Source organism: Salvelinus fontinalis, chromosome 5 (assembly GCF_029448725.1).
Source record: "Salvelinus fontinalis isolate EN_2023a chromosome 5, ASM2944872v1, whole genome shotgun sequence".
Lineage (NCBI taxonomy): Eukaryota > Metazoa > Chordata > Actinopteri > Salmoniformes > Salmonidae > Salvelinus > Salvelinus fontinalis.
In genome coordinates, this window is record NC_074669.1 from 19668344 (window position 1) to 19689960 (window position 21617).

Sequence of the window (21617 nt, forward strand, 5' to 3'; positions counted from 1 at the left end):
CCCCAGCAGGCAACTGTGTGTGTGTGTGTGTGTGTGTGTGTGTGTGTGTGTGTGTGTGTGTGTGTGTGTGTGTGTGTGTGTGTGTGTGTGTGTGTGTGTGTGTGTGTGTGTGTGTGTGTGTGGAGGGGGGGGGGGGGCACTATAAGTCACCACGTGGGGAGAGTCAGGACACCTGCTGGAAACACACCCATTTTCTCATCTCACACATTCGGGAGCCTGCTGCTCTTCATGAAACAAATAATGGCTTAGTCATACTGTAGCACCACCGAGAGGAGCCACTCACTGGAAATAGCAGAGATTTGCCAAGGAAAAACATTTGGTACACTTGTACCTATTTCCCTCTTGTATTTATTTTTGACTGTACAGGGAGTGGTGAAGACCTGGTGAGGTGGTCTCAATTACCCCGGCCCTCTCTCTCGTTAGTAGTGATTTGAGCTATAATGGGACAGCTGTTATGAAGCATTATGGCACTACTGTGGTAATGTCACAACTAATGAGCTCAATTACCCCCACGCTCGCCCGCTACGAATCAACGCACCACTCTGGATCACGAAGAGGGGGGGGATCCACTATGTCACACACAACTAGTAGCCCTGTGCTTTCAGCTCGATTCATCCTAATGAAGGAGCTGGGCACGATCCCACCACATTACTAAGCTGTTTATTTATGAAAAATATCCCTTTAATGGATGTTAAGCATTGTCTTTGTACATGTTGTTCAAACGCCTCCAGATTTGAGGATAGATGGAAATGCCGTCGTTAGGAACGGAAAGTCAAGGAAAATTAAGATCTTTCATCATTAAAAACTCATTATAACAGCAATGCATCATTTCAGATTGCAGATTTATTTGACAGTTAAAATATATATACATTAATGTGTCCATTAGACTAATTAAACGGCATAGGGATCATGTTCGGTTTGCTCCTCCATTAAAGGGTATTTATTATCTTAATGGGTTCTTTCAGCTTCCTGAGATGCATTTTTGTTTTCAGCTGTTTGTCTATAATATCCTTAATGGCGTTTGTACAATCCTTCATGGCACTCAGCCTTTCTAGGAACACATTGATCTAGATTCCTATATATCTCACACAGTAAACAACCAGAAAATACGCCTTTGTATAAAGATATAAAACATTTAAGGCTTGTGCTAAAACACCTGTGCTATCTTATTGTGTACTGCTATTTAGTGATCTTACAGTAGTAGCTTTGCTGTGTTGTGTAGAACTGTGTTAAGGCATGCTGTATGCTATGCTGTGCCGTGCTTGGATGATCTGTTCTGTACCTTGCTGTGCTAGACCTGCGTGTTTATTTCAGGCAGGCAGCATGCTGGGTTGAATCTGCTGGGCTGCGTGCGTGCGGAGTGAGCCGTTGTTGTAACAGGCCTAGATGAGTTTGCCTGCATATTTTGGCCCACAGTCAGTGCACCGCCGCTTTCTGACCTTGTCAGGGTGTGTGTGTGTGAGGTGTGTGTGTGTGTACATTCTCTTCATTGCATAACTTTGAGCACTGTATTCTCTTGCTCATAGTTTGCTCAGATAATTTTAACATTTTCTTAACTTGCATGTACAGTATGCATACAGTATGAGTGTGTTTGTCTGTGCGTTGGCGTTGTCTCCGGAAGGCAGCCAGCCCATGGCCGCCTGCTGTGGGCTGCTCTCTTACTGGTGGGTGGAATCCCCTCCTGGAGCTGCCTCGTGCTGAAAGCAGCTGCCTCGCCCCATCTCTCCATTCACCTGGGGAGTGGTGCCAGGCAGTTGGGGATGCGGACACATCCCAATCTCCCCTCCAGCCTTGCCAAGGTGGGATTAGGCACAGTGACTGGTACAAACTCCCAAAGACACACTGAACTGTGAACTCCACCAGAAACGGAGGGAAAGTGTACAAACAGTAGATACAGTACACACAGTACATGTGTACACACAAAATATGTACACACACACTGTGGTACTGTTTCATTAACCACAACCCAGCACATCCATGCAGATCTGTATGAGTACTGTGGGACTGTATCATTAACCACAACCCAGCACATCCAGGCAGCTCTGCATGAGTACTGTGGGACTGTATCATTAACCACAACCCAGCACATCCAGGCAGCTCTGCATGAGTACTGTGGGACTGTATCATTAACCACAACCCAGCACATCCAGGCAGCTCTGCATGAGTACTGTGGGACTGTATCATTAACCACAACCCAGCACATCCAGGCAGCTCTGCATGAGTACTGTGGGACTGTATCATTAACCACAACCCAGCACATCCAGGCAGCTCTGCATGAGTACTGTGGGACTGTATCATTAACCACAACCCAGCACATCCAGGCAGCTCTGCATGAGTACTGTGGGACTGTATCATTAACCACAACCCAGCACATCCAGGCAGCTCTGCATGAGTACTGTGGGACTGTATCATTAACCACAACCCAGCACATCCAGGCAGATCTGCATGAGTGCGCTTCGGAAGCACACTTCATTTCTGCTAACCCTTTGTAAGCTACGCTTGTCGAGCCTTAAATTCTCCTTGTGAAACAGCGGAAGGGGGAGGAGGAAGGGGACAGGGAGTGGGGAGCCGCTCAGCAGTTGGCTGTGTTGGCTAATTGTTGTCAACCCACATTGAGGAGTATGAGAAGAGAAGTCTTTGCAAAAGGCACTTTGATATTGAACACATATCCACAGGCCCGCGGATGTATTGGCGTTAACGGCGTACTTCTATTTTAGTGTCCTAACTTTCCGAAGGGTGCTGTCAGATCAGTGTCAGTGAGATGAGCGGGAAAAATTGCTGTGAACCAATGAGATTCTCTCCAGGACACAAGGTTTTTAATAAACAATGGGGAAATGATAATCCAGGGTAATCCACTGAAAGTGAGAGAGAAGCATCGTGTTTCATGTGAGGAGTACAGCTCCATTTTGTCCCTAAGCTGCAGCCTGCCTGCCTATTTATTTGGTGCTAGAGCAGCGCTGTTCTACATTTGTGATTCACTTCGTCCACATCCACTGTGGACTTAATGTTGTCTGTTTCTTTTAATGGCTATAAGTGCGGTGTTCAACTTGGACTTGCCAGACACTTGTGTGGCAATTTTTTGGGAACTATCACACAGCTACAACGGCTCTGGGTGTCTGTTGAAAGTCAACTAGCTCATGAAAGCAAGCAATGCCTGAAAGAAATATCTAGAGATGTCAGGAAAATATTGAGTCAAAGAAAATATGGTATTAATGACACTATTGTATCTGTACCATTTTAATACATATTGTGTAGAATTCTGTATTGTAAAAATGCTCTTCTTTCTTGTTTTACAGGGCAGAGTCTAGGCTATGGGTTTGTTAACTACATCGACCCAAAGGATGCAGAGAAAGCCATCAACACATTAAACGGACTCAGACTTCAAACCAAAACTATTAAGGTAAGTCTGATTGGAAAACACCTTCTGTACACTGAATATCAATTCACCCAGCGTTCATGTGATAAGGACTGCACTGCTTCAGTTTCCATGTAGATTGTAGGAATTCTGGGTAGTGACTGAGGCGATTCAGACTAATTTGCATACATGCAGAGAGAGAATTTAAATGAAAGAGTGGCTGAATCAAAGAGTCAGAAGCATTAAAAGCCGTGAGATATAACTGATATGCTAATTAATTTATAAACGTCAAAATGTGAAGGTGAAATTAGAAAGATTTTCAGACAGAGTAAGGAAAACACATTTATTAAATGCCCAAAGTTAAATAGAGGACTCAAATTTATATCACATTGGTTGGGACGTCAAATAAAGATGAAGGGTAAATGGAGAGAGTATAATTTAATTTGTAGTATGGTTGTATTAGTGTACTCAACATCCATTTTATATAGTAGGCCTATTTTATCTCTACTTGTTGAGCAGAAAAACTATATTCTCTCATATAGCTCCGTTATGCTGTTCGCTTTAAGCCATACTGTAATCTGCTCTGCTACCATAATCCAAACCCTCTCAGTAACATATTTCTAAATCTAATCAGATCGGATTACCCTGCCGAGCTGAATGGGAAAAGCCCATACAGAATCCCCAATCCCTCGACAGCCTTGAACATGATAGGTCAACATTGTGAAGGGAAGCAGCCACACCAGATCAACACAGACCGGCCTGTTTTCAATCCAGCACAATGCTTTGAGAGGCAAGGTCATGGGGAGACAGCCAACCAGAGCTGTGTGTGTGTGTGTGTGTGTGTGTGTGTGTGTGTGTGTGTGTGTGTGTGTGTGTGTGTGTGTGTGTGTGTGTGTGTGTGTGTGTGTGTGTGTGTGTGTGTGTGCGCACATCGGTGTGCGTGTCAGTGTGACGCAGTCAGCATGACCCACAGTTATTCCTGCGCAGGTCTCACCCACAGAGCGTAGCTGACAGGAGTTAGGATGAGTCACAGGGTCTGTGTGTGTAGCGTCCCTCTGCCACTCTCCCTCACTGATGAACTCTGCTGAGATGGGGCACCAGAGGGCCAAGCTAGCACCCAGGCTCCCAACACACGCTACTGTACCAGTGACGCTCCTCAGTCCTCCCCAGTCCCCATGCACCAGACATGTTTTTAGGAAGCCAGCTAACTTAGGAATCACAAGCATGCCATGGCCAGTCCCCTTGGGCTAGAGAGAAGAGCCTTCTGCCTGTTTTCTTGATGACGCTGTCTAAAACCATAACATATTCAGAGCTAAACATATGCACACGCACCCTCACGCTCTCCTCCCATCTCCAGCCCTAGCACAGCCTCTTTCCTCCCACAGCTTGTGTAATAAAGCAGGCGCAATCTTCTGTGTCTATCATCCTGGAGCAGACACACAGTCCAAAGAGCAAGCACACCAGTAAGTGACGTCCGCTTCCCCCACACGCAGAGCGCTCTTCCCCCTCTTGCTCTCTTTCTCTCTCACACACAGCATTCCACATCGTACAGCTCCCTCTGTCTGTCTCTGTCCGTCTTATCCAGTCAGACGGAGCAGCATCTAGACTTCACCCTGGCTCTCAGTTATAGCAGCAGAGTACCTTTCTGCATGAGAGAGTAAGGCCAGCCCTTTTTATTCTTGCCACTGCAAAGCCCATTATTTTGACTGTGCTACCTATATCAATAAGCCTTTTCTGAGTAGCACTGAAGAAAAAGGCCAATTTTACAACTTCTAGTAAGTGTGTTCAAGGTCATTATCTTCCTGAAATATCCATTCAGTGCTACGGGCCTTTCTTTCTGCACCAGAGGTTATCTTAAGCTGCCATGAAAATGAAGACAGGCTCCCTAATAGCAGCAGACAGCTCTGTCTTGCAGCCCAGTGTGAGGCTCTCTGGTGGGAGAGAAGAGAGAGCTGCTTGTGGTGTCACTGAACTACAGTTGATACGCCGATGTGCAGAGGAAACATTTTGAGCCCTCTTTAAAGAAGACACTTAAAGAGCTCAGTGTCTTTGATATGACTTTCCCGTTTCACACAAGGCTTCAACTGATGAAACGTGTTATTGATGTAGTATAATACTGTAGTTAATATGTAGGCTCTCGTGGTAGTGTACAGTAAGCCATTTGTGGGTGGACATAATATTCACAGACACACTTCTCCCTTCTGGTACCCTCATAACACTTCCTTACACTACTGCCTCACTGTAGGGTGAAGACAAAGAGGAGAAGCTCAGTTCGCCACAGAGTTTCACACACTCGGGTGGTGTCTTTCTGCAGTCTTTTTCTGTCTTTTAAAACATGTGGTTTCCTCCTCCATGACACCTCAGAGTTTCTCAGCACATCTCTGGTGCTGCTACCCTGTGGAGGTGTGAGAGGAAGGAGCCCGCTGGAGGTGAGAAGAGCAGGGCTACACACTGGGAAAGAACACACACACACAAACACACATGCTCGTCAAACTCCAACACACACTTCACGCTCACACACACAAGTACTTCTTACAGCTAGTGAAGGTGTTGATGGATCTGGGGCTGCCTGACAGGGAGCGAAGGAAATAAAAGGGATAGATTAGAAGCAAAAGGGAAAGAAGGAAAAAATGGAAGAAGGAAAGACAGTTTGAAAGGAAAGACTGGCAAAGGGGAAGCGAACTGCTGTGATCCGATTATTTTGCCTTCAGAGTTAAACTGGATATCCTGTGATTATGCCGAGATGTTTTGCATATCCATCATATTTTAACAGTGTTTGATGGCTAATGCCTCTAAATGTCAAACCTAATGAAAACCCTGGATAGAAAAGCTCCCCCAGTCAGCAATGATAATCGGATTAACATTTTGAATGAGTAAAACCAGATCGCAATCGAGAAATTAGAACAGCATTCGACAAAGCACAGGGAGTTTTTCAGGAGAGAGCTAAGATGGCAGAAGTTAAAACATCAAGGTCTTGCATAACTCCTTAAAATACTAGCTTCCAATGTAGTGTATTTATACAGCTTATATGGCCTTTGAAAATAAAAGTTAACGAAATTATAGCTTCTGAATGAGACAGGTAGGTGAGTGCGTGCTGTGACCCAGGCTAGCAGGAGAGATGACAGACAAGCTTCGACATCTGTGTGAGAGCGAGAGTGTGACGGACTGTGTGACTGTGTGAGAGAGAGGCGCTGTCCAAGGTGCTGGTAAGTGTGGCACACTGAAGAGAGGGTGTTGCAAAGCTGTGGAGGGATCTGTGAGAGAAGGCACCCACCTCGCTCAGCTCGCACAGTAAGAGTCAGCACAAGCCATCCCCATTCAACCCCCCCTTACCAAACTAGGATTGCCAAACCAACTCTTTGTTTCTCGCCCTCTTTCTCTCCCTCTCTCGCGCTCTCTCTCACACCCTCATGCACAGGCTGTAAACACACTTCCTCTCCCATTCTCTCTCTCTCTCACACACGCACACACACACCTAATGTATGCGTGAGTGCATTTGTTTTTATGTCAGCATTAACAAGATAGCGACAGATATATTTTTGTCCAATACTTCCATATTAATGATAGGGAGGAGGGTTGATGGGGGTGAGGGTTCATGTGTGAGCTTTTCGCTACAGTACACAAATAAAATGTAAAATGACAAATGAAACAGAAGATAAATTGGCGCCTACCTACCTTTCCTCACACCTCTTCTGCGTGGGGTCTGCAAGGCTAATGTGTAAATGGATTTTAGATGAAAACTAATGTGCTAATTCAAACAGGCACAGTCAGGTGAAGCCCTGTGATTCAAGTCATTAAAAACAAGTTGCACAGACATCTCTGCCAATGCCATGGACAAAATACAATCCAATGCTGTAGGCTCAAATGTTCTCTTAGAGGTAAGACTAAAACTATTCTACACTCATGTCCATCATCTCTTATATCTAATACCCATCTCTACCCCATTACCCCTTTCTCGTCAGGTGTCATATGCACGACCCAGCTCAGCCTCCATCCGAGACGCTAACCTGTATGTGAGTGGTCTGCCCAAGACCATGACTCAGAAGGACCTGGAGCAGCTCTTCTCCCAGTATGGACGCATCATCACCTCCCGCATCCTGGTGGACCAGGTCACAGGTATCCATGGGTCGCCTTTTCATTTATATACGCACATGCACATACACACTTACACACCCACAGAAACCAACTCCCTAGCCAGCACAGCACACATGCATTGGTCTAAACACACACAAATGCGCGCACACACATACATAAAAACACAAACGTATGTTCATCTGAGTTAATACACTCTACTCACAACCCGAGCGCAGGCACACAACTAGATTAAACCATTGTCATGATGCAGAATCATGCAGCATGACTTCCATTGCACAGCTCTTAGATCCATTTCGGAGGTTTTGTCTGCCTGCGGCAGGCTCCAGTGTTATGTGTAATGTGTACTGATGAAGCAGAATGAGTGCAGCACATTGTAAGCCGCACATTGTAAGCCACACTCATTTGCCTAAGCAGAATAAATCAGCCCTGGTACTGGGGCAGAGCATAGCAGAGCAGAATCAAGTTGAGAGCATGCCGGTTTATTTGCAACTACTGTATGCTTCCACAAGACCTGTTCCACACAGCCCTCTGGGATCACAAACAACAACACGCTAAGTCAAGGCCGTGAAAAACACATCTGTTCATAAAACAGCAGTACTAGCTAGCCAGCTTGATATTCTCCTAAACCCCCCTAGAGTCTAAGCCTCGAGATGGCAATATATGGGCTAATCTAACATATGGAATTGTTTTAATAAGATTGTCTTAAGATGGACTATTTAGCTAGGGAATTTTAGGACCCATGTTGGTCTAAAAAAAATATATGTAAAGAAAATATTTGATGGAACATTGGCCTTAATGCAGTTAGGCTTTGTAGAGCAAAACGGATGACACTTTCGTGTTCGGGAGAATCTCAGCTTTCAGAACTCGTTTCTAGCTCAAACCGTTTCCGGGATGTCTCCTGGTCTCATACACACTGTTGTAGTTCAGGTGCCTTCCACCGCAGCGCATAATGGCCGACACCGGCGGATGCAGTTGATTGAGACGCAGCCCAGAAATCTCTAGCTTAAACTCAGTGATTTTGATTAATAAAAGCGATCTAATTATAATGCTAATTAGACTCCAGTTTTTTTTTTATCTAGTCACAAACCACCGTCGTAAATATATCAAACTAGCATAGCCTAAATTGTCATGGAATAGAATGTCTGACACATTCTGCGTCTCAATAATTCATGGTATTACCATGCTTGCGCACAGTTTCAGTCTTAAGAAGCAGAACAGTTTCCCAAGCAGGTTCTACACAAGCCAAGTGCTCATTCTGCTGATCTGCCAATAGTCTCTTCTGCTTCTCCATTGTTTCCCAACCACACTCTTGAAGGGAACAGTAGGCAGGATCATAACCTTACATGTCTCACAGTGCCAGAACCACTCCACAGAGAGACAGGCAAAGCTTCTGCCTCCTCAGATGCGCACACATGCACTCTCTCTAACTCTCCTTTACTCTATTCTCCTCTCTCTCGCTCACACACACAGTGTCTGGCCCAGCAGCACATGCAGGCCCAGCCCAGAAATGCCTCCCCTGAGGCAGGGGGATCCGCTGGAAGAATTTTAATGACTAATTAAATTTTAGTTGCTGGTGATTAAGAAACAAGGAGGATTTTAGAGGACCCCGACAGCTCAGCGCTGGCACATCTTCCCAGTTCACAAGTACTGCCATAAAGAGGAATGGACCGCAAATTAAAACTCTCCTGCTACTCGCACAAGTGTAACTGTGGGTGAGAGAGACAGAGGGGAAGATAGAAAGAGAAAGTTTAAAAGCTTTGCCTTTGTGCTTGACTTTTTAGTGGTTAACCATTAACATGTACAGTATAGGACAGTTAATCATGTGATTTCAACATCATTACACACACAAATATCAAATTTTATCAACAAATTGTCGTATTCCAAATCAGAATTTCACTCCATATGTTCAGTTTCAGACATGTCTGTTCTGACAGTAGATGCCAAGCCCACATGACTGGTTCAGAGTGAGCCACAAGCTCCAAAGCCCAATCTACGAATCAGTTTGGTATAAACAAATGTCCTTAAACTCACTGAAGGGGAGATTTACTTCATTTTCACAGACCTTAATCAACCTGATGCAAATTGCAGTCAGTCTCCTGCTCAGTATTGTCCAGAAATAACTTTGTTGAGTCACAGTTTGCATCGCTCACAGAGTCAGAGAAGTCAATGTTCTGATACAAATAGTCCAAGTATTTCTGACTGAACTCACATTGACTTGACAATAAGTCAGGAATGGGGAGTTCTGTTATTACAGAGCCTTAGCGCACATGAGTGGCAAAGTCCTGATCATGAAGATTCTTCTCTCCAACACAGTCAGAACATCACACACAAGCCCTTTGGCTCAACCTCTCTGATGCAGACCTGGCAGTCATTGCGTAACACATCAATCATGTAACCAAAGTGTTTTGTCAATATTAGTATCTGTCTCTTCTCTCCCTCTCTTTCTATTGATCCCTGCAGAATGGATATATATATTTCTTCTCTCTATTGGAAGAACTATTGCGGAGCAGCATTTTTATACCGCATCACTCTCACTAACCTTTAGGGAATGTTGTCAGATCATGATGTTCAATACGAACAGCTGGTTTAAGCTAACATCAATGTGAAGGGAATATAATATGGAGAGGCTTTGATCAATAGTTAAATATTCTGAACATCTCTGCAGGGCCCAGGCGCACAGCAGTCAGTCAATACACGTCTCATCAATGAGAGCAAATACAATTGATCCGGAGAGCTTGCTTTTACCAGTTAAACTCTTAAGTGAAAAAATGCCTGTTTCTCTTATATTACGGAGGGTTGTTGTCTACCCCTAGTCACACAGACTACTATTGATCATATATTATTATTATATATTACAATAATAAGCATGCATAACATTCATATGCACTACACACATACAGTACCAGTCAAAAGTTTGGACACACCTACTCATTCAAGGGTTTTTCTTTATTTGTACTATTTTCTATATTGTAGAATAATAGTGAAGACATCAACACTATGAAATAACACATATGGAATCATGTAGTAACCAAAAAAAGTGTTAAACTGTAACAGTCCTGACCTGTTTTATGTTGTTTTTATGTGTTTATGGTCAGGGCATGTGTTTTGGGTGGGCAGTCTATGTTATCTGTTTCTATGTTGGTTTTGGGTTACCTGGTATGGCTCTTGATTAGAGGCAGGTGGTTTGCATTTTCCTCTAATCAAGAGTCATATTTAGGTAGGGCATTCTCACTGTTTGTTGGTGGGTGATTCTGTTATAGCTGTCGCTTTCCTCATCCTCAGATGAGGTGAGGAGAGAAGGATCTTCTGACCAAAATGCGGGTTCAGGGAAATATGCCATCTTTATTTATTAACAACGATGAAGATGGTAACACGAAACAAAACAAAACACTTTCAAAACTACAAAATAACAAAACGACGTAGAACGGAACCTGAACATAAACTCACATACATAAACGTAAACTCACGGACAGGAACGTTACATCGAAACACACGAACAGCCAAACAGTCCCGTAAGTGAAAAAACACATCGACAACGACGAAAGACATCACAGGAGACAATCACCCACAAACAAACAGTGAGAATGCCCTACCTAAATATGACTTGTCCATGAAGGCCTGATTTCACGCAGTGTCCTCTGAATAGTTGATAGGCTGAATAGGCTGCAATCTCTGAGGCTGGTAACTCTAATGAACTTATCCTCTGTAACTCTGGGTCTTCCTTTCCTGTGTTGGTCCTCTTGAGAGCCAGTTTCATCATAGCGCTTGATGGTTTTTACGACTGCACTTGAAGAAACTTTAAAAGTTCTTCATGTCTTAAAGTAATGATGGACTGTCATTTCTCTTTGCTTATTTGAGCTGTTTGTGCCATAATATGGACTTAGTCTTTTACCGAATAGGGCTATCTTCTATATACCACCCCAACCGTGTCACAACACAACTGATTGGCTTAAATGCATTAAGAAGGAAATAAATTCCACAAATTAATGTTTAACAAGGCACACCTGTTAATTGAAATGGATTCCAGGTGACAACCTCATCAAATCAAATTGTATTTGTCACATGGTTAGCAGATGTTAATGCGAGTGTAGCGAAATGCTTGTGCTTCTAGTTACGACAATGCAGCAATAACCAACGAGTAATCTAACCTGACAGTTCCACAACTAATACCTTATACACACAAGTGTAAAGGGATAAAGAATATGTACATAAAGATATGAATGAGTGATGGTACAGAACGGCATAGGCAAGATGCAGTAGATGGTATAGAGTACAGTATATACATATGAGATGAGTAATGTAGGGTATATAAATATAAAGTGGCATAGATTAAAGTGGCTAGTGATAAATGTATTACAAAAATGTCCTTGTTTTAAGTAACTTACGACGCAGTAGATGATAGAGTACATTATATACATATACATATGAGAAATGTAGGGTATGTAAACATTATATTAAGTGGCATTGTTTAAAGTGGCTAGTGATACATTTTTACATCAATTTCCATCAATTTCCATTATTAAAGTGGCTGGAGTCAGTATGTTGGCAGCAGCCACTCAATGTTAGTGGTGGCTGTTTAACAGTCTGATGGCCTTGAGATAGAAGCTGTTTTTCAGTCTCTCGGTCCCTGCTTTGATGCACCTGTACTGACCTCGCCTTCTGGATGATAGCGGGGTGAACAGGCAGTAGCTCGGGTGGTTGTTGTCCTTGATCTTTATGGCCTTCCTGTGACATCGGGTGTTGTAGGTGTCCTGGAGGGCAGGTAGTTTGCCCCCGGTGATGCGTTGTGCAGACCTCACTACCCTCTGGAGAGCCTTACGGTTGTGGGCGGATTTGCCGTACCAGGCGGTGATACAGCCCGACAGGATGCCCTCGATTGTGCATCTGTAGAAGTTTGTGAGTTGTTTTGGTGACAAGCCGAAAAGCTGCTGCGCCTTCTTCACAACGCTGTCTGTGTGGGTGGACCAATTCAGTTTGTCCGTGATGTCTACGCCGAGGAACTTAAAACTTACTACCCTCTCCACTACTTTCCACCTTCTCCACTGCTGTCCCGTTGATGTGGATAGGGGGGTGCTCCCTCTGCTGTTTCCTGAAGTCCACAATCATCTCCTTTGTTTTGTTGACGTTGAGTGTGAGGTTATTTTCCTGACACCACACTCCGAGGGCCCTCACCTCCTCCCTGTAGGCCGTCTCGTCGTTGTTGGTAATCAAGCCTACCACTGTAGTGTCGTCCGCAAACTTGATGACTGAGTTGGAGGCGTGCATGGCCACGCAGTCGTGGGTGAACAGGGAGTACAGGAGAGGGCTCAGAACGCACCCTTGTGGGGCCCCAGTGTTGAGGATCAGCGGGGTGGAGATGTTGTTACCGACCCTCACCACCTGGGGGCGGCCCGTCAGGAAGTCCAGTACCCAGTTGCACAGGGCGGGGTCGAGACCCAGGGTCTCGAGCTTGATGGCGAGTTGAGGGTACTATGGTGTTAAATGCTGAGCTTTAGTCCATGAACAGCATTCTCACATAGGTATTCCTCTTGTCCAGATGGGTTAGGGCAGTGTGCAGTGTGGTTGCGATTGCGTCGTCTGTGGACCTATTGGAGTGGGTCTAGGGTGTCAGGTAGGGTGGAGGTGATATGGTCCTTGACTAGTCTCTCAAAGCACTTCATGATGACGGAAGTGAGTGCTACGGGGCGGTAGTCATTTAGCTCAGTTACCTTAGCTTTCTTGGGAACAGGAACAATGGTGGCCCTCTTGAAGCATGTGGGAACAGCAGACTGGGATAAGGATTGATTGAATATGTCCGTAAACACACCAGCCAGCTGGTCTGCGCATGCTCTGAGGACGCGGCTGGGAATGCTGTCTGGGCCTGCAGCCTTGCGAGGGTTAACACGTTTAAATGTTTTACTCACCTCGGCTGCAGTGAAGGAGAGCCCGCAGGTTTTGATAGCGGGCCGTGTCAGTGGCACTGTATTGTCCTCAAAGCGAGCAAAACAGTTATTTAGTCTGTCTGGGTGCAAGACATCCTGGTCCGCGACGGGGCTGGTTTTCTTTTTTGTAATCCGGGATTGACTGTAGACCCTGCCACATACCTCTTGTGTTTGAGCCGTTGAATTGCGACTACTTTGTCTCTATACTTACACTTAGCTTGTTTGATTGCCTTGCGGAGGGAATAGCTACACTGTTTGTATTCGGTCATGTTTCCGGTCACCTTGCCCTGGTTAAAAGCAGTGGTTCGCGCTTTCAGTTTCGCACGAATGCTGCCATCAATTCACGGTTTCTGGTTTGGGAATGTTTTAATCGTTGCTGTGGGTATAACGTCGCCGATGCACTTTCTAATGAACTCGCTCACCGAATCAGCGTATTCGTCAATGTTGTTATTGGACGCAATGCGGAACATATCCCAATCCACGTGATCGAATCAGTCTTGAAGCGTGGCATCAGATTGGTCGGACCAGCGTTGAACAGACCTGAGCGCGGGAGCTTCTTGTTTTAGTTTCTGTCTGTAGTTTCTGTCATGAAGCTGGTTGAGAGAATGCCAAGAGTGTGCAAAGCTGTCATCAAGGCAAAGGGTGGCTACTTATAGTGTTTAACAAATATATTTTGATTTGTTTAACACTTTTTTGGTTACTACATTATTCCATCTGTGTTATTTCATAGTTTGGATGTCTTCACAATTATTCTGCAATGTAGAAAATTGTCAAAATAAAGAAAACCTCTGGATTGAGTAGGTGTGTCCAAATGTTTGACTGGTACTGTACATACAACCCCTATTGAATTTCTACTTTATCAATCAGTATGTGACTTCCTCTCCGTAAGCATATCTCCACTCTTATAGTGGAGGTTGATGATATATGGTGTAGTACATTCTGGTTCGTATAAAATCCCCATCATGTGTGGCTAAACATCAAGGTCACGTAGGTGTAAACCTGATTTATATACAGATAAAATAAGACTTTGTACAAGTCATCTCTGTCCTGGTGTCTATAACCCACCAGACTCCATAACATGGAGTGTATTACATGGTTACTTTGGCCTGTGGTCACACATAGAAGCAAGCAGACAGATGGCTTTAACTTTGCTTTTACTGAGCGGAGCAGCTCTTCAAAGGTTTCTATCCCACTGCCTTTTCAAAGTCCATATGTGTCTATCCCCACAAACTAAGTTACTTAAAACAAGGACATTTTTTCTCTCTCTCGCTCTCTCTGATTAGGAGGTGGTAAGATATTTGTTATGTATTTAATGTGACCGTTTAATAAACGTTCCATACAGTTGGCATAGCCACTTAAAAGAGTGGAATGAGAAACGGCAGCAAAATGCTCAGGTTTGGAGAGCAGAGCAAAGGCTATCGTCAGCCACCTGGCCAGATTATCAGATCTCCAGATTTCCCAGAGGAATGTTTGTCTTATTGTCCCTGGGCTGAGAGCGTAGTATTGGGGAGCGCCCTGGTAGCACCCAAGTGCAGTGTGCATGCAGACATCTTTGTCAGGGCACCAGCAGCTCCTTGCCACTGTCTTCCCTTGTTCTGGTTAGGGTTATTAATAAACCAGCCATTCTCCGTGTTCATGTGTGCTGGGAATAGATAAGCACAGGTAGAGAGTTACATAAGCCTAGCTGATTTCTGAGGAGGAAAGTGACTGTAGACCGTTGTGCATTTGTGGCCTAATGCTGTATGGTCTGTGATAAGTGCTGGAACTGGCTGATGGTACAGGCTGCTTCCCAGACTCCCTCAGCCTGCATGTTTGCTTTGTTTCAGTATGCTGCAAAAAAAACAGCTGGAAGCTCATTATGTTAATGCTGAAAAAGCTAGTGAATTTTTTTTCTCAACACTAAGACAGTCATTTCATTATTTTTTTTTTACTATTAGGTAAATTACTTCTGGGATCGTTTTGTTCGGTTTCTGCCTTGCTTGAGGAACCCCAGATGGAATCCAAATGATACCCTACATTAGATTGTCCTCCGAAGCACCAGCTGTCAGCAGTCTGACACACAGAACTGCTTGTATGAAGTCTATCTGCCACTGTATCATAGTCACAGGGTCAAAGGTCATGGTCGCCTAACCTGCTGTGGTGTAATTGCATTAGGCCAGCCGACCTTGCAGTGCAGTAGCAGTGTTTCTCTTCATGCCCAGAATGTCTATAGGGCAGTGAAAGGAGAAATGAGAGGTGTTACTGTTAGTGGGGTCAAAGTCTCTCACCTCTCTCCACAGCACTGCTGTATAGGCACAATACCCACTCACCTCTCTCCACAGCACTAATGTATAGGCACAATACTATTCTACCTCTCCACATATACAAGGACAGAGCTAGTCCCAGATACCAATGCAGTAGCCCTCCACTCTTCACACCCCTTTCTTAAAGACACCTCTTCAGTTCATCACTTCATTCAAGTGGCTGGGGTGTTTTCCTCAGATCCCACCCTGAATGTGTTTTCAGCCTTCATCTCTATGCCAAGCACTGCTGGTGTGTAGACCTCTTCAAGCATCTGCATCCTGGTGTAGTTCAAGGCCAAGGGTCTTAGAGGACTGGTGCTTGTCTTCTCTCTTCCAATGAGGTGTGATCATATCCCCAAAGGAGAAGAGTCCACAGGGTGTCAACATGTATTTCACACCTCTGAAACAGTGAAATAAGCACATTGCATCTCAAAATAATGTAGTCTTATAATGCAACCCCTCCTATTCCACAAGGGACATTCTTGACAGTAGTAGCTAGTGGGTTTATGTAGAAAATAGTGAACAAACAAAGCTACCTACTGGGCACAGACGTCAGTTCAACGTCAAGTTTTGATTTACATTTGGTTGAGTTGTCAGCTAATGTGAATTCAATATGAAACCAATCCCAAAATGCACCATGTCATTGGATTTAAGTTAAAAGTTTGGTAAACCCCGAAATTTAAAATTTGTATTTTTTATTTAACCTTTATTTAACTACGTAGCCCGTAGTCCCATATGTTATGAGTTTTTGCAAATTCAATCCGTTTTCCACGTTGATTCAACGTCGTCTCATAGATTTTTGGGGTTGAATTGAAGTGAAAACAATATTGATTCGACCAGTTTTTGCACAGTGGGTATGCATAAAGTGAGTTTAGTAAAACAAAGCCCAACTATGATTTTACACACTAAGTGTACTAAACATTAGGAGCACCTTCCTAATATTAAGTTGCACCCCATCCCTTTTCCCTCAGAACAGCCTCAATTCATTGGGGCATGGACTTTACAAGGTGTTGAAAGCATTCCACAGGGATGCCGGCCCATGTTGACTCCAATGCTTCCCACAGTTGTGTTAAGTTGGCTGGATGTCATTTGGGTGGTAGACCATTCTTGATACACACGGAAACTGTTGAGTGTGAAAAACCCAGCAGCTTTGCAGTTCTTGACACACTCAAACCTACTACCATACTCGGTTCAAAGGCACTTAAATCTTTTGTCTTGCCCATTCACTCTCTGAATGGCACACATACACAATCCATAGTTCAATTGTCTCAAGGCTTAAAAATCCTTCTTTAACCTATCTCATCCTCTTCATCTATAGTGCATTCAGAAAGTATTCAGGCCCCTTGACTTTTTCTACATTTTATTACGTTACAGCCTTATTCTAAAATTGATTAAATATTTTTTGCCCCAAATCAAATCTACACACAATACCCCATAATGACAAAGTGAAAACTGTTTTTAGACATTTTTGTAAATGTATTACCCTCTGCTATGAAACTCGAAATTGAGCTGAGGTACATCCTGTTTCCATTGATCATCCTTGAGATGTTTCTAAAACTTGGAGTCCACCTGTGGTAAATTCAACTGATTGGACATGATTTGGAAAGGCACACACCTGTCTATATAAGGTCCAACAGTTGACAGTGCATGTCAGAGCAAAAACCAAGCAATGAGATCGAAGGAATTGTCCGTAGAGCTTCGAGACAGGATTGTGTCAAGGCACAGATCTGGGGAAGGATACCAAAACATTTCTGCAGCATTGAAGGTCCCAGAGAACACAGTGGCCTCCATCATTCTTAATTGGAAGAAGTTTGGAACCACCAAGACTCTTCTTAGAGCTGGCTGCCCGGCCAAACTGAGCAATTGGGGGAGACGGGCCTTGGTCAGGGAGGTAACTAAGAACCCCATGTTCACACTGACAAACCTTCAGAGTTCCTCTTCGGAGATGGGAGAACCTTCCAGAAGGACAACCATCTCAGCAGCACTCCACCAATCAGGCCTTTATGGTAGAGTGGCCAGAGGGAAGCCACTCCACAGTAAAAAGGCACATGACAACCCGCTTGGAGTTTGCAAAGGTCACCTAAAGGACTCTGACCATGAGAAACAAGATTCTCTGATCTGATGAAACCGAGATTTAACTCTTTGGCCTGAATGCCAAGCATCACGTCTGGAGGAAATCTGGCACCATCTCTATGGTGAAGCATGGTGGTGGCAGCATCATGCTGTGCGGATGTTTTTCAGCGGCAGGGACTGAGAAACTGGTCAGGATCGAGGGAAAGATGGCGCAAAGTACAGAGAGATCCTTGATGAAAACCTGCTCCAGAGTGCTCAGGACCTCAGACTGGGGTGAAGGTTCACCTTCCAATAGGACAACGACCCTAAGCACACAGCCAAGACAACGCAGGAGTGGCTTCGGGACAAATCTCTGAACATACTTGAGTGGCCCAGCCAGAGCCCGGACTTGAACCTGATCGAACATCTCTGGAGAGACCTGATAATAGCTGTGCAGCGACGCTCCCCATCTAAACCGAAAGCTTGAGAGGATCTGCAGAGAAGTATGGGAGAAACGCCGCAAATACAGGTGTGCCAAGCTTGTAGCCTCATACCCAAGAAGACTCGAGGCTGTAATTGCTGCCAAAGGTGCTTCAACAAAGTACTGAGTAAAGGGTCTGAACACTTATGTAAATGTGATTTTTTATTTTTTATAAATGTGCAAACAGGTCTAAAACCTGTTTTTGCTTTGTCATTATGGGGTATTGTGTGTAGATTGATGAGGGGGGGAAATTTAATCAATTTTAGAATAAGGCGTAACAAATGTAACAAAAGGTGTAATGTAACAAAATGGTGAAAAAGTCAAGGGGTCTGAATACTTTCCAAATGCACTGTACACTGATTTGAAGTGGATTTAACAAGTGACATCAATAAGGGATCATAGCTTTGACCTGGATTCACCTGGTCAGTCTATGTCATAGAAAGAGCAGGTATTCCTAATGTTTTGTACACTCGGTGTAAAGTGACAAACAAATCAACAGAATATACAAAAACAGTATGCACTAGTTACCACCTAGGAATACCGGTATGACAGTATTTTCTCCCGAAGCAGCATTGACCCTAGTTTCACACTGGAGCCAGAGCTGTATGCCAACAATTCAAACCCCTTTGGAATAACAGGCTATGTGTTCATTATTTTCTAGCTGTGACAACCTAATTATAAATTACAGATACAGGGAAGGCAGGGAAGGGATTTGGAGAGATTGTCAAGAGCGGCAGCAACCCTCAGTGAAAATAATACAGCATTAGAGTGAATGAAAGCATTTGGCATTGGAGAGATTGTGTGTAAATATTTGTTCAGGGCTGCACATGTCAAAGAAGTCCGATTCAAGAAGACAATGAGACAGCGGAACAGAAAAACCTCAATAAGCGCAAGCAGCGTTTTGAGATCAGAGAGCGAAATGCCAATAAAAAGTGTTTCTGTGTGTGGTGTAGAGATGCCAGTCTGTACACACACAGTATTATGCAAATAGTCCTGGCAGCGTGCTGTCACTGAGCGAGCATCCCCAGGGCCAGTCAGCGAGCCTCATTAAAAAATGAGAAGCACGCATTTATGGAGCCCAACAAAAGACCTTCCGGGCAGTGCGTCTCTCAATGTTACTTTCAGGTGGCGGTCAAAATACATTGCCTTGGAAACGACTCAAATGTCACCGGCAACATGACGTGAGGCCTGAGTGTCTGGCCTTCAGCTAGGAGGAGAGCTGCAGTGTGTGCTGAGTCCAAAGTGCCTCACGCAGTAGCCTCAACGAGCTGAGGAGACACAGCACTACAGCAGCTAGCACCCAAACAACATAACAGCATTTCTGCATCAGCAGGCATCAACGCTCATGCTCTTTGTGAGAGAGGAAGACAAATTAACTGTCTCTTTGACAGCACAGGAAATCATGGCTGTGCCTTCGCTTTTCCCTCTGCTCTATTCTGTGTTCTTTAACCCATAAAGCAATCCCTCCCAGAATGGAAAACAAATTATTTCCAACTCATTGTATCCCCTTTACAAAACATTGCTTTATACATGACTAAAAAGACAGATATCCTCTCTGTACCATGTATGAAACAGAGAACATGGGCTGTGAGATGTACAGTATGTATGTGTAGATGTGTGTGATCTAACTGGAACCACGTGAAGTAAAAGGACGCCCCTCCTGTTTGTGATGTGTTGGCCCCACAGGTGGTTCGCGGGGTGTGGGATTCATTCGCTTTGATAAGAGGATAGAGGCTGAGGAGGCCATCAAGGGGCTGAATGGACAGAAACCCTCTGGAGCTGCCGAGCCCATCACCGTCAAGTTCGCCAACAACCCCAGCCAGAAGACCAGCCAAGCCCTTCTGTCCCAGCTGTACCAGTCCCCCAACCGCCGGTACCCAGGCCCCCTCCACCACCAGGCCCAGAGGTTCAGGTAAACACCTGGGGCTCACAACAAGGGTCGGGAGGTCATGGTCAGGTTCAGCCATTGGGTTATTGGTTATAATAGAATATAATATGTACTGTAAAGTTGAGTATGGGATTTTTATGTCTAATTGCAACGATCAACAAACTTTTGAGTCATCAATCACCAATGCGCTCTCTGATTCTTGATGCATTCAAACAAGAATGCATTTTTGTTCCAAAAGAGTGGGTTTCCTGACACTCCACCCATAGAGTAGAACTGTTCACAAGAGACAGTGGGGTTCTGTTGTTCACAATGTCTCCATCACATCACCTCATCAGATCTCTCCTTATTCCATAATGAAACAAACTGTTATCCCCTCTTACCATCCAAGGTTCATTCCCAGATAAAATATACCCCATGATACTCATGATAATCCCAATGAGAATATTCAAATTATGATCTGAACGAAAAATGTATTTCAGATTTTGGCCCAGATTACAGAAAGTAAAACCAACAAAGTTAGGAATAACTTATTTTTTGGTTCTGCAGATTCCTCGGTCTGAGCACTCTTAGGCAATTAAGAGCTAGCTAGCTGCCTGTAATACACAAAGACCTCACTATTACAACCAACAGCCACTGGACTAAACCTAACCCACAACCTCAGATAGTGCATCACCTATCCTGTCAATGTCGGCCATTTTCCACCATTAAATGTAATGCCTGTTTGTCTGGTCCTCCTCTAAGAAGCAAACAAAAAAATAGAAAAACAGTAGGTTTCAGTTATTAGTGATTCTCCACATTACTAATTACAGTAATAAGTAAATTATGCTTATTATATCTAAGGTATGAGCAGGTTTTAACTGAACAGATTTTTTAAATGGACCTTTCTCATTTACATGCATTGAGAGGCAGCACAAAGGCCCTATTGTGTGCTGAGGGCTTGGAGAGGCTGTGTGAAAAGCTGGCATCCAAGGCAGGCTGGTTTTTGCAGCAGCAGCCCAGCAGATGTCTCCAGCACAGCATCCTGAAGCCCCTCCTTAGAGCTTCCAGTCCAATTGACTCATTTACCCACAAAGCAGATTGCTCAGTCCCAGCCCACATAATGGCCTAATTGCTGCCTTAATGAGTCAACATATTTTTGTGCTTTGTTTAGATTTTTTTTGTCAGGTTCACAGACGGCATCTCTGCCCACTGATGACCTGTAGCACAGACAGACTGTGTTTTGAAGGGGAGAAGTACTTTAGAATGGCCCCAAGTTCCCAACCCTTCCATTAGGCTGAAGGGCTTAATAAGACATGAGACAGTGCAGACCCATGTGACACATGAAGGTCATTGAGTGGCCAAGCAGGCCGCATCCAAAAGCCTCTGATTTATGTGGCTGAGGGGCTTCCATCCTTGGCCCACTGAGCACAGTGACTATCTGTCTGCATGACCAGCCTGATTGTTCCTCCCAGCCAGCTAGCAGCACTGACTAAAGCCCAAATCACACGAAGAGACGCCGTCAACGGCGTCCAAATTTGCACACAAGAGTAGAGAGCGTGGGGCC

The 21617-nt window shown here is 44.4% G+C and overlaps 1 protein-coding gene across 10 annotated transcripts in view; it reads left to right on the plus strand.

Annotated features, from left to right (window-relative positions):
- LOC129855268 (ELAV-like protein 4) overlaps positions 1-21617 on the plus strand; it is an 84538-nt gene that overhangs the window by 44823 nt on the left and 18098 nt on the right. For 8 of the 10 annotated variants that reach the window (XM_055922736.1, XM_055922738.1, XM_055922740.1 and 5 more), the window contains 3 exons: positions 3297-3400; positions 7318-7470; positions 19863-20098. In XM_055922736.1, coding sequence (XP_055778711.1) covers positions 3297-3400; positions 7318-7470; positions 19863-20098 — 493 coding nt within the window. Of the gene's footprint in view, positions 1-3296; positions 3401-7317; positions 7472-19862; positions 20099-21617 lie in introns of all 10 variants that reach the window. The other 2 variants (XM_055922737.1, XM_055922739.1) reach the window with 1 other exon arrangement.